The sequence below is a fragment of the Hylaeus anthracinus genome, unplaced genomic scaffold (genome assembly GCF_026225885.1).
Source record: "Hylaeus anthracinus isolate JK02 unplaced genomic scaffold, UHH_iyHylAnth1.0_haploid 11985, whole genome shotgun sequence".
NCBI lineage: Eukaryota > Metazoa > Arthropoda > Insecta > Hymenoptera > Colletidae > Hylaeus > Hylaeus anthracinus.
In genome coordinates this window covers 2,612,683-2,625,866 of record NW_026534333.1, presented here as the reverse complement: position 1 = coordinate 2,625,866, position 13,184 = coordinate 2,612,683, and the positions used below count along the sequence as shown (strand labels likewise).

Here is a 13,184-nt window from a genome sequence, read left to right as displayed (position 1 = left end):
TTGAAATTGTTCCAAGATTATACGATCATAGAATAGAAACTCGCGTTGTGTCAGACAGACAACTCGCGGATGGCGAACATAATAAAGTGCCATCTGGATAAAATGATACGAAAACGACCGGACATGTGTAACAATGTGTAATGGCAGCAAATGGCACTTGTCACGGTATTATGAAAAGAGATGTGTAAATATGAAGCTGGTGAATCAACTTCCAATGTTCCGAGACATAAATATTTTTTATAATTATCATGTAAAATTGAGAGTTCGTGACAAAGAATAATTATGCGCAGTTAATTTTCTGCCGATAGGTTATATTTTCCCTGTGTTACGTTGCTCGTATTTGTAGAAAGCAAAATATAACGCAGTGACAATATAATGGACGAGAAAGTAACGATAAGTTCTAAACGAGAGCGTTTGGATTACGAGAATAAGCTTATATTAGCTCCTATGGTGCGCATCGGCACGCTTCCTATGCGCCTTCTTGCGCTCGATTATGGTGCCGATATAGTATACACAGAGGAACTCATAGACTGGAAGTTGCTTCGATCGTTTCGTCGAGTAAATGGTAAGAAATTTCGCTTATGAATACTATAATATCACAAGAAGCTAAACTAGTTTTTCAACTCACTTTTAGATGTTTTGGGAACAGTCGACTACATAGACAAAACAGATGGTACCGTCACTTTTCGAACGTGTCTCAGAGAGCGAGATAAAGTGGTTTTACAAATCGGTACTTGCGATGCGACGAGAGCTCTAGAAGTTGCTAAAATGGTGGAACAAGATGTTGCTGGAATAGACCTCAATATGGGATGTCCGAAACTGTTTTCTATGCTAGGGAAAATGGGGGCTGCTCTTCTACAAAATCCAGAAACGGCGACAAACATTCTGAAAACATTAGTCGATAATTTAAGTATTCCTGTAACGTGTAAAATTCGAGTATTGCCAGATCTGGATAAAACTTTAGAACTTTGCGAGATTTTGGCATCGACTGGTATATCAGCCATAGCAGTTCACGGTCGCACCGTTAACGAAAGACCGCAGCACGCAAACCGCAACGAAGTTTTAAAAGAAATTTCCAGCAAGCTTTCGATACCAGTTATAGCAAACGGCGGCTCAAAAGAAATACAGAAATATTCTGACATTTTTAAGTAATACTATGTTCACATTCTTCAGTAATTATTAGTAATGTAATTTGTATATTGCTATTTATTCAGTTTAAAAGTAATTATAGTTACTTGCAGGTTTAAAGAAGTAACAGGATGTAGCAGTGTAATGCTCGCTCGTGCAGCTCAGTGGAACTGTTCAATATTTTCTAAAGAAGGTTTATCTCCCATGGAAGATATAATAAAAGCATACATGAAGTATGCCGTAGATTGCGACAATCCACCTTCTAATACCAAGTACTGTATACAAAATATCCTTCGCGAGCAACAGGAATCAGTTCTAGGCAAAAAGTTCCATAATTCTCAAACTCTGGAACAAATATGGTAAGAATTGTATCTTTAGAGCAATACAATTGTTTGTTCGGTATTGTAACATTTACATTGTTTTAGCGATGTATGGGAATTAAGTGATTATTGTCGTTTAAAGAGAAAGGAATTCGAAGAAAAAGGTTTGTTGGGTAGATCTCAAGTTTCTCCTATGAGAGAGGAGGATCAACCAGATGGAGAACAGCCATCTAGTAAAAGGAAGATGTCAGACGAAGAAGATGTTGTTTTAATGCATTGTGCATTCTTGAGAAATAATTATGTGACAGACCTTGAATTACCAAAAACTATATTACATAAATGGACGCAAACCCAAAGAAAAAAAATACCGCACTATGACACGCAAAAAAAAGGGAGACTCTTTCGTTCCATCGTTACCGTCGATGGAAGGAAATTTGGGTCATCTTTTTGGTAAAGAAGTAGCAATATATATGTGTAGTATTGTATACATCAAATTATACATAATATTTTAATTCAAATTTATGCTTTGTTTCTGGAATATTTTTAGGGAGAAGAATAAAAAGTGGGCAGAACAAGGTGCTGCGTTAGTTTGCCTTTCTTCTTTGAGCCTAGTCAACGAAAAGGCTCTCACTGTGAGTGGTAATATTTCTTCCTGATGTATAGTTGAAAAATATGAGAGATTTATTACGACTCAATAAAGCCGAACTTAATTTCGAGTATATTTTGTATCAATAAAACGACTCTTTCAATTAAAATTCAATTAAAATTTCGCGCGTGTTTTATTACCAGTTGCGCCATCGGTGAGAAAACGCCCAAGTTTGTAAAGAAAATAATTCCCGCTGTTTCTATAAGATGGCACCACGAACTAAAGTAACGATAATTATTGCTGCATTAAATAACTATTCATGGAAATGATGAATTGGACATGTAAATTAATATATTGTAGTGTTATAGAGCAAAGAATCGTGTTAATTATGCAAAATAGAGAATAATCGGTGGCACCGTCTTACAGACTCAGTAGAAACTATATTCACTACAAGCTTGGGCACTTTCCCACCGATGGCACCACTAGTACAAAAACCCGCTAGCTGAGCGGCTCAGTGAGCGATGACTTTTCTGAATACGCTCAATTCAAATCAAATGATCTGATTGCGTGTATCAATCAGGCATCAATTGGCGAGCATGTCAATCAAAGAGATCGTATATGAATGATAGTTAATGCTAATTCAGTTGACAATGTAAACACAGTTAATATAAATTGACAAATTTGTTTTGATAATATTGAAGAGGTTTAGTAGGCTTCACTGCTGATAGAGAATCATTCTGTATAACCTAATAAATAAGTTATCGATGTATAATGGGTCCTCCTAAACGTTTCAAAAAAGACAACGGTATGAAACTAATCATTTTTTCGGAAAATATTCTTATTTTTAGCAAAATTTTTTTTGTAACAACTACAACATTTTCTATGAATACAAATTTCACCGAAAGGTTATGTTGTACAACCATCCGTAAGGATAAAATACGAGCAGCTATTGCTTACTTTTGTAGACAGAGGCAAATGGAAAAAGCGAAAAGAAGACCCTGAAGAGTATAACGACGATGACTATTTGGATGATAATGAAGCAGAAGGCATACCAGATGCAGCCAAGAATGACGTTGAAAAGCAAGATGAAACAGCACTGGAAGATGAATTTGGTGCAAAAGATTATCGTTCGCAAATGATTCTAAAGCCAGATTGTTCTTCTAGACCACTTTGGGTGGTAAGATGTTAATTCTCAATTACATCTTTTATTTTTGTGTTTGATATACCAATATTTGATTATTATTTAAATAAAAATCTTTTGTTTAGGCACCGAATGGACATATTTTTCTGGAATCTTTCTCACCTGTTTATAAACACGCTCATGACTTTCTGATCGCTATCTCTGAACCTGTGTGTCGTCCAGAACATATTCACGAGGTATGATTATTTATAAAAAATATTAGATTTTGATAAAATTTATAAAGAGTGTTAATAATCTGACTTTTGCTTCACAGTATAAACTGACTGCTTATTCTTTGTATGCTGCTGTGAGTGTTGGTCTTCAGACTCATGACATTGTAGAATATTTGAAAAGACTTAGTAAGACCAGCATACCTGATGGAATTATAGAGTTTATAAAATTGTGTACATTGTCATATGGCAAGGTAGGTATTTTAATTACAAAGCACATATTTTATAACACTTTGTATTAAATATATACATGCTTTGTTTTGATTATAGGTAAAACTGGTGTTAAAACACAATAAGTATTTCGTTGAATCTCCATATCCTGAAGTATTGCAGAAGTTATTAAAAGATCCAGTAATTCAAGAGTGTAGACTGAGAAAAAATATAGAAGATGAGAAAGAAGAAATAATTACAAATGTTCAAAGCAAAACAAAACTTCCACAGGTGATATTATTAATAATATTTTTGTATCCAACAATTCGACAACATAAACAACCGATATCATTTATTTGTTTCCCTCTCAGTTTGGAGCAAAAGCAGTGACTAATATTCCAACTACGACCACCAAACCGACTGAAACAACTAACGACCAAGTACCAGCAGAAGCAGCGGCTGTTCCCGAAGATATAACTACCTTCTACGATAAAATGGATAAAGAAGACGAAGATGAGGAGGAAGAACAAGAATTAAAAACCGTTAGTTTCGAAGTGAATCAGGTATACAATTTTTATTTTGTTTTGTCAAGTACCCATACAATCAATTTCGAATATATATAACAAAATATTGTTATAGGAAAAAATTGAAGTTATACAAAAGAGATGTATAGAACTGGAGCATCCCTTATTAGCAGAATATGATTTCCGTAACGACACTGTAAATCCAGACATAAAGTAAGTACATTTATTGCAGTCATGCTCAATGTTAAATAAGACAGAATTTATGAAAAATAAATGTATCGTACTATTAGTATCGACTTGAAACCATCAGCTGTATTGAGACCTTATCAGGAAAAGAGTTTGAGAAAAATGTTTGGAAATGGACGTGCTAGATCTGGCGTTATAGTTTTACCTTGCGGTAAGTAATCAGTATATCGCCAACGATGCACTGAACCGAATACATTTTAATTCCCATTCTTACAGGTGCTGGTAAAAGTTTGGTTGGAGTAACAGCTTGTTGTACAGTACGAAAGCGTGCATTAGTATTGTGTAATTCTGGAGTATCTGTGGAGCAATGGAAACAACAATTTAAGATGTGGTCAACCGCTGACGATTCGATGATATGTCGTTTTACAAGCGAAGCCAAAGATAAACCTATGGGCTGCGGAATATTAATCACTACGTATTCCATGATTACCCACACACAGAAACGTTCATGGGAAGCTGAACAAACCATGCGATGGCTTCAGGAACAAGAATGGGGAATCATGGTCTTGGATGGTAACCTATTCCTGCCATAGATCCGACTGTCGTTTTATCGAATCGATCACCATATATTACATTTTTAGAGGTACACACGATACCTGCAAAAATGTTCAGGAGAGTTTTGACGATAGTTCAGAGTCACTGTAAATTGGGTTTAACCGCGACGTTGTTGCGAGAAGACGATAAAATCGCTGACCTCAACTTTCTGATCGGACCTAAATTGTACGAGGCTAACTGGTTAGAATTACAGAAACGTGGTTTCATCGCTAGAGTACAGTGCGCTGAAGTTTGGTGTCCTATGACGCCAGAGTTTTACAGAGAGTACCTTGGTTGTAAAATGAGTAAAAAGTTGGCAAGTACTAATTCCACATTAATTTAACGTAATCGAATATTGAACAGCCTTAAAAGAACTGTTCACTTTTAGTTACTTTATGTGATGAATCCTAATAAATTTCGTTGCTGTCAATATTTAATACGATACCACGAAAGACGCGGGGATAAAACCATCGTTTTCTCCGATAATGTTTTCGCTTTGAAACATTACGCGATTAAAATGAATAAACCGTATATCTACGGCCCAACTAGTCAAGTAAGTATAAGTGTTCTACTAAAATGTAAATAAATACGATTACAAAATATATCGTACCGCGATAATGTTAATTTTAGAACGAACGAATACAAATTCTGCAAAACTTCAAATTCAATACTAAAGTGAACACGATATTTGTGAGTAAAGTGGCAGATACGTCTTTCGATTTACCAGAAGCCAATGTCTTGATCCAAATTTCGTCTCATGGTGGTTCGCGACGACAGGAAGCACAACGATTAGGAAGAATTTTAAGAGCCAAAAAAGGTAAACAAATCATTTCATATTAAGTGGGATATATTTTACACTCCAAATACTGCAACGTTAAGATGTTTACCTACAGGAGCGATCGCGGAGGAGTACAATGCGTTTTTCTATACACTAGTATCGCAAGACACAATGGAAATGAATTATTCAAGGAAACGTCAACGGTTCCTTGTAAATCAAGGATACGCGTATAAAGTTATTACAAAGCTTGCTGGAATGGACGAAGTATGTATTCCAAGTTTGCAATTCGACAAACATCCCATAAGAATGTTTCACAATCTATGTCTTTAACTTTTAAAATAGGAGCCCGACTTGATGTATGCATCTCGAGAGGAACAGGGTCATTTGTTGCAACAAGTTTTGTCTGCTAGTGATATGGACGCGGACGAAGAAAGGATACCTGGAGAAGGACCAAGACCGGTAAGATTTATATTACATTAACGGGACATTATTACTAAAAGTAGTTGCTACTAAAATTATTATTCCAGATTATTCGAAAAGCTGGTAACATGACGTCGATGTCTGGCGCAGACGATGCAGTTTACTACGAATACAAGAAAGCTCCCGGTTCATCTACAGCGAACAAGCATCCGTTGTTTAAAAAGTTCAGGACGTAGACCTTCAATGTACATAAATATATTTTATATTTATTGTTATTTTTGTGACCGATTTAAAAACATGTTTCATTACATTTGTATACGTTTTATAAAGAACGGTAATTGGTCGATCAAAATTTTAATTTCATTGACATTTATGTTGTCTCTTTTGTATTTTCATCGACAAAGTTGATTTTAAACCACGTTTTCCAAAAGCAACAAACTAACCATTTTAACCATCTATATCTAGTATCTAATACCTATCAGTTCTCGGTAAACTTGATCTGCCCGCTCGTACGATGTACATACGTGGCAATAATATAATTTACGCAAATGTAAACCCACTTTGTTGACTCGATGCGATAACAATCCCCTGGTATGCAAGCGTCCATAGCACGCACCGCTGTATTAACTCAAGGGAGTCCTTTTTTAAGTATATACTACAAACTTTGGAAGACTACCTGTGTTTGCATGTACATATTTATATAAGACCTAATCCAATAATACATCATCATTTTAAATTACAACTGTAAACAGCTGATAGACAGAATGATAATGTAACTTGTGGCTGCAGCGCTATTGTCTTTGTTATTTAGTAAGGAGTGTTTTTAGATACAAATTTTCGCTGCACCTTATTATTCCTGATTTTCGTAGCCAGCTGTTAGACTATGACATTTGTGACCCGAGTGTCCAATTTCCGGCTAATCTATTTGAAAAGTGTTATCGCAAGTCGAGGTTGTAGAGCCCTTGGCCTCGTTAATCTGGTAGCGCAATATTTGAACAATGCAAACACAAAGAATGCTTATCGCATTTTGGTCTCATTCGAAACTAAAGTGTTCTCTCGTTAACGATGATAATTATATTTACAAGAAAAATATCAGTTCTCAAAATATTGACCGAACTTGTAACGGGAAATAAAAAGGGCGATTAAACCATTAATTTTTACTTGTTGATTTTATTCTGTTCTAAGCGTCTGGACGCTTAGCACATGCATGCTAGTACATTATAAATTATCATACGATGCCAAATATGAATTAATTAGCTTTCTACTATCTAGTCTAGTTAACCTTCGCTCCCGCATCTAGATGCAGTGATTACTTTTCGTTAACATCGGTCTGATTTGTTACAAATATAAGGATATCGTGAATAAAATGTTTCGAGATGTAATTTAATTTCTTTAAATACTTAAAGCTGGTTCATATTATGATATTGTTAGATCCGTCATCGTTTAGCTCATGCGCATTCAAAATGGCGTCAATAGAGTGCTTAGATCGAGCGAAAATGGGCGTCGCATAGACCTTGCTATTTTTAAAAATTACTAGGTGAACTGTCAACAACCTAGTCGGTTGTTCCGACCAACCGAAACGGAGTTCCTAATTTTTTAATTAACGTCCTAATTTCGTACGTAGAATGAGTTTTATGTATAAGGGTATAACAGTCTTACGTTTATTCGTACTTTACATTCATTTAATTCTTGCTTTACGTTAATTTGCATTTGCTTATCTCTCTTCATTATTAGGGATGCTAATAGCCTGTTGGGGCCCACTAATATTTCTCTGTTGCAGCCATTTTGCTGGATGAATACTTTTTTTTTACATTATTTTTGAGACACCCTGTATAGCTCGAGTTATAAACGTAACTACAACCCCTAACGGGTTCTTACGGAGAACAATGGGATAAATACATTTGCCCTCGAGGATCCGTTACCTCGAAGTAATTAGTTCTAGGTTTCGAGTAATATAGATCCGTCACTGCTTAAATCGGGAGTTATGTACATCGCGGCGCTAGTAACTCTGACACCGGCTCTGGTTGCTCTGGTTCCAAAGATGGTTTCGAACCTGAGAAACATTAAACTGCTTGCCAAGACCTTCGAAAATTCTCTACTTTATTAGCAATCGAAGCACGTATCCAAGACAAACCTTCTATATTACAGTATTTAATTACAGTTTTAGCTTCGATCGAGGCATGCGAGTCCATATGACGAAGCGTACGCAATCATCGAGGTCACGATAGCATCTCAGATAATTGAAAAACCGCGCTATTCGACGACACGCCTTTCGCCGATTAGAGTATTGAACTCGTGCGAAGTGCAACGGCACCGTGCTATCCCTTTTTCATAAAAGTAGCGCATTACGCGCGCCAAACGTCAGTTGGCCGTAGCAGCCGATGACGCGTTCTACCTGAACGTAGTCGCGAATTGAATGTGCGAGCTGCCGGCTGTCACATGCAAGCCAGTTATCCCGTCGACGCGGTGCGTCGTTGGCGTGTGTGCGAAGTATGTTCGCTCGTTTATCCGCTGTTTGTTCGGCATTTCGGATCGAGTATTTCTGTTGTCGTCGCTCATCCGTTCGGTTCATTCGACGAAAGTTCGACCTTCGAATATGACATGCATTGGAACGCAACGCCAGTGCCGTAGCTGCGGCCGAAACAGAAGAAGAAAAGTCCGCGTAGGCGCATCGTCGTTGGGAAAGGAAGCAGCAGGAAGCAGTCGTCGCCGTAGCTTGACATAACCGTGTTGCATCGCGCAGGAACGAACGTATTTCCTGGAAACGTAACGAGACGAGAGGAATCGAGAAGCTACGATCAGGGAACATTGGGAGACATTGGGAGACATTGGGAGGAATCTCTGAGAGAGAGAAGGCATCGCACGGGGTGAGGCCTGGTCGAGGGAAGCAACGAGGTATACGAGGTTCGACGTCGAGAGGGGCGAAGTTCAATGCATCGGTGAAAATTGGGGAGCATCGTTCGCGACAAAAGAGGGTGCTTCGGTGTTGTATATGTCAGTGATCGGTGAATATAGACGATCCTTGTTCCTCGCGGAGGAAAGCGAAAGGTGGGAGAGAGATATAGAGAGACACTGTCCGTCGGCAGCGTTACCGGCGTTTCGAACCACTTTAAGGTCGTGGGCCACCCTCCCGACCGCGAGGGAAGCTAGCGCGTGAATGTGTTGGAAGCAGTGGCCCCGTGTTCGTTTTCGTCGTCGTCGTCGTCGTCGTTGTGATCGACGGGAAAACGGTCCGGCACCGTGGAAATCGTCGAGAACGTTACACCGATGGCCCTACGCGTCTCATCGATGCAACGGCGCGTTTCGTGATCGCGGCCACGACGGGAACGTCGATGATGCCGCGGATATCGTTTTCTCCGCGCGGACGGACGGCGGGCCTCGTGATCGCCCCTCGGATCGATAGGCACGTAAAAAAGATCGAACAATAATCGTCGAGCAGGAGTCCCCCACCACCCCCGGAGGTTAGGCCTCCGAGATATAAAAGGATCCTCGCTCGAAGATGAACTCCATGATATATACCCTGTACGGGTTCGCGATATTTTTCATGGTATTCTGGTCGGTGATGTGGATCATTCACGTGCTGGCACTGATTGCTGGTCGATGGAAGCTTCACCGTAAAATCAGCCAAGTGCCGAGCTACGAGACCCCGTTGCCCGGCGTCTCGATCATCAAACCGCTGATGGGCGTCGATCCGAATCTGTTCAGCAACTTGGAGACGTTCTTCACCATGGAGTATCCTCGTTACGAGCTGCTTTTCTGCGTGGAGGACGACCTGGATCCCGTTGTGATATTGGTGCAACAACTGATGGGACGTTATCCGGAAGTGGACGCGAGGCTGTTCGTTGGTGGTCGTAACGTGGGCGTGAATCCGAAAATCAACAATATGCAGCCGGCGTACGAAGCGGCGAAACACGAGTTTGTGTTGATCAGTGACAGTGGTATCAAGATGAAGGAGGACACGCTATTGGACATGGTTAATCACATGACAGACAATGTGGCGTTGGTGCATCAGATGCCGTTCACTTCGGATCGCGAGGGTTTCGCCGCCGTTTACGAGAAAGTATTCTTCGGCACGGTCCAGTCGAGGATGTATCTCGCGGCCGATTTGCTGCGAATAAACTGTCACACAGGGATGTCGGCGCTTCTGAGGAAGGCGCCCCTCGACGAAGTAGGCGGATTGAAAACGTTCGGCGTGTACCTGGCCGAAGACTTTTTCTACGCGAAGTCGTTGACCGACCGCGGTTGGCGCATCACGGTCTCCTCGCAGCCGGCGTTGCAGAACAGCGGTCACTGCGAGCTGCATTCCTTCCAGGCAAGGTTACGAAGGTGGGCGAAGCTCAGGGTGGCGATGCTGCCCACCATGATCGTGCTGGAGCCGTTGAGCGAGTGCTTAGTGTTAGGTGCCTGTGCTTCCTGGGCGGCCAGCGTACTATTCGAGTGGGACTCCCTTGTTTTCTATTTGGTACACATACTGTTGTGGTTCATGTTCGACTGGACGCTGTTGTGCGTTGTCCAGAACGGCCCGTTACCGTTCAACAAATTAGAGTTCGTTTGCGGATGGTTGCTCAGCGAGATCACCAGGCCCTATCTTTTTCTCCAGGCGGTTCTAGATCCTCTGATACAGTGGCGATCGCGCGTTTATAAGCTCAGGTGGGGCGGCGTCGCGGAAGAGGTTAAGGCGAAAGTCAAATACTAAGGGACGCGGACATACGTTCTCCTTTTCCGTCTCGCTTTTCACTTTCTTAGGTTTAATTAACACATTGTGGACCATACTTACCGACAACGCGTTGCTTGCGAATAAACGTTTAAGGGAAACGTGGCAATTCGACCGGGAGGCTTATCGTCGACATCTTCGAGTCGGTGGCGTAACCAGCGATTATGCGAAAATTTATGGTCCGGGGGCTCTTTTACGGCAGCGTTACCCAAACTTGCTCAGCCACGGGACACTTACCTTCTTTAATACTGTTTAGTTATCGATATGGAAACTATTATCCTACTAATTAACTTCGTTATCGCTCTCATAGTTAGTATTAACTATTCATGGCCATAATTCCTTGTATATTGAGTTGTCCAGAAAGTTCGTGCCAATTTTTAAGAAACATTCAGACACGTTTGAATTTCGATACACAAGTCACGCTATTTTCTAATATTTACGCTATGTCACGATTACACTTAAAACAAAAAAATACTTCTGCCGGTTACGGTGTTACTTTCGTTTTGTTGTAGTAGCTACTTTCTAGGTTGTTCGGAAAGTTCGCGTTAATTTTTAAAACAAATTCAAAGGCACGTTTGAATTCTGATATATATTTATTGAATTATACATGTACCATTTTGTTCCACAATTTTTCCACCTTTTATGTCCACGTGTTATTTGTTTTCAACCATTCCGATATATTCAGACCTGTACCGCCTGCTAAAAATCGGCATGAACTTTCCAGACAACCCGATATATCCCATTAGCACTCGTACCCTCTATCGAGGAAATTCGTCTAAATTAAACGACGCACTTACTGTCTCCAAATAGATACTTTGTTGTATACAGGGTGTTAAAAAAAAAAATCATTCAGTATTTACATGGTGTATAGGGCAGACTGTACCGAGTAAAAAAGCTTTAGTAAACATACGTCCAAAGGTGTACCGTTTCTGTGATATAAACATTTTTGTTTGCTGGTATCATGATTAGAATCTTTATGCGCTTACAGTAAATTTGAATTTGCAAGAACCTACAAAGTGCAAACAAGATGCAAGAACATGAAAAAGATTGAAAGTAAAGTTCATGTTGTAATAAAAACTGTTCTGCAAATTTGCAGAATAAAATAGATTCTTATTTAAGGTCAATATTTGTAGGTACGTTCGCGAAGATTTTCTATCGCATAAAGATCCGCGGTATAATCACGATTGACTTACTACTGGGTTTTTCGATATTTACAGAAGATTTTCTTTCCGTACACGAAATTAAAAAAAAATGAAATTGCCGAAATTGTCGGCATTCGAATGGGAACATTCAGAACGCAATGTATGGAAGCAAGTAAGTCAATCATGATACTAGCGAACAAAAATGTTTATCCCTCAGAAACGGTACACCTTTGGACCTATGTTTACTAAAGCTTTTTTACTCATTGTCAGTACAGGGTGCCCTATACACCATATAAATATTGAACGCTTTTTGTTTTTGAACACCAAACATTGATTCGGAAACACCAAGCCAATTATTTCATTTAGACATACTCGTATACAGAGGGTATACTCGTGACTTTATATCGCATACAGGTATAAGTAATTCGTACAACCAGAGGCTTGCTTCTCGACTAATACTCGAATGCATTTTACTTCGAATTCAAAGTAAAAACACACTTGTACAATTTATAATATCACGTAGCCGATAATCGTGCCCGTACTCTAAGTAAGGAAAGTTACACGCGTAAATACAAAAACGATAAAAAATTGCCATTCGCAGAAGCGAAGATAAAACTATTTTCTTAGACGCCGGTGCGATATATAATGTTTATACGAAGCCTGCCGAAACGAAGTGTTCCGCGATCTATTCGATTATTAGCCTGTGCTGGTAGGCGAATAACAAAAATAACGTTGAAAGTAACATTAACGCAGAGATGCCGGTGCCTGTATTACTATGCAAAAGTTACTTACGTTTTATTTCTCTAATTGGTAGTCGTGATTTTTAGCGTTCCTAGGGCCCATTGTTTGGGAAATGCTGTTTCAGGGAGAAAGTTCATCCCTCTCGCGATTACTGTTACGAAAAAAATGAAGAAAAATCGCCGACGACGTTCGTGAAACAACATTTAACGAATTATACGAGATCGGGTATAAAACGAAAGAGGTGTGTATAGTTGAAAAGAAAATAGAGTAATCGAAAATTAACCGATATTATATTTATTTTTTCGTTTACGAGTTTTTCGGGCCCCGCAGTTATGCCACTGCTTCGATATCTTACTCTGGGGATGGGGGGAGGGGTGGGGGGGGGGAGGAGGGGACGCTGTCGCTGTTGACATTTATCTTGTACTTTAACAATGGAATTTCAGTGTCGTTTAGGGGGGTAAAAAAAAAAAGGAACTCGTCAATTAACGTAG

General features: G+C 39.6%; 3 protein-coding genes across 3 annotated transcripts in view; all 3 read left to right on the top strand.

Annotated features, from left to right (window-relative positions):
* The window catches only part of LOC128886812 (ceramide glucosyltransferase), a 52,703-nt gene extending 41,281 nt beyond the window's left edge, over positions 1-11,422 (top strand). Inside the window, exon 2 of the mRNA XM_054141978.1 lies at positions 8,754-11,422. Within this exon, the coding sequence (XP_053997953.1) occupies positions 9,596-10,792 (1,197 nt within the window). The 5' untranslated portion in view covers positions 8,754-9,595 and the 3' untranslated portion in view covers positions 10,793-11,422. The remainder of the gene's footprint in view (positions 1-8,753) is intronic.
* LOC128886811 (tRNA-dihydrouridine(20) synthase [NAD(P)+]-like) lies at positions 151-2,187 on the top strand. Its single transcript, XM_054141977.1, has 5 exons — positions 151-565; positions 635-1,148; positions 1,242-1,487; positions 1,554-1,898; positions 1,996-2,187. Exons 1-5 carry the CDS (start codon positions 376-378, stop codon positions 2,102-2,104), a joined length of 1,404 nt encoding a protein of 467 aa, XP_053997952.1. The 5' UTR covers positions 151-375; the 3' UTR covers positions 2,105-2,187.
* On the top strand, positions 2,581-6,771 carry LOC128886806 (general transcription and DNA repair factor IIH helicase subunit XPB). The gene is made up of 15 exons (XM_054141970.1): positions 2,581-2,839; positions 3,000-3,211; positions 3,301-3,411; positions 3,489-3,638; positions 3,715-3,885; positions 3,966-4,157; positions 4,234-4,331; positions 4,409-4,515; positions 4,581-4,877; positions 4,946-5,214; positions 5,287-5,451; positions 5,529-5,715; positions 5,792-5,940; positions 6,019-6,135; positions 6,204-6,771. Exons 1-15 carry the CDS (start codon positions 2,806-2,808, stop codon positions 6,330-6,332), a joined length of 2,388 nt encoding a protein of 795 aa, XP_053997945.1. The 5' UTR covers positions 2,581-2,805; the 3' UTR covers positions 6,333-6,771.
* Positions 11,423-13,184: the final 1,762 nt, after the last annotated feature.

Excerpts from the sequence above, each read along its gene's own strand:
- LOC128886811 (XM_054141977.1), top strand. The coding sequence starts at position 376 with ATGGACGAGAAAGTAACGATAAGTTCTAAACGAGAGCGTTTGGATTAC. Across the intron at positions 1,488-1,553 it reads CAAACTCTGGAACAAATATG|CGATGTATGGGAATTAAGTG; the intron begins GTAAGAATTGTA and ends ACATTGTTTTAG. Across the intron at positions 1,899-1,995 it reads AAATTTGGGTCATCTTTTTG|GGAGAAGAATAAAAAGTGGG; the intron begins GTAAAGAAGTAG and ends GAATATTTTTAG.
- LOC128886806 (XM_054141970.1), top strand. The coding sequence starts at position 2,806 with ATGGGTCCTCCTAAACGTTTCAAAAAAGACAACG. Across the intron at positions 4,332-4,408 it reads ACTGTAAATCCAGACATAAA|TATCGACTTGAAACCATCAG; the intron begins GTAAGTACATTT and ends TCGTACTATTAG. Across the intron at positions 4,878-4,945 it reads GGGAATCATGGTCTTGGATG|AGGTACACACGATACCTGCA; the intron begins GTAACCTATTCC and ends TTACATTTTTAG.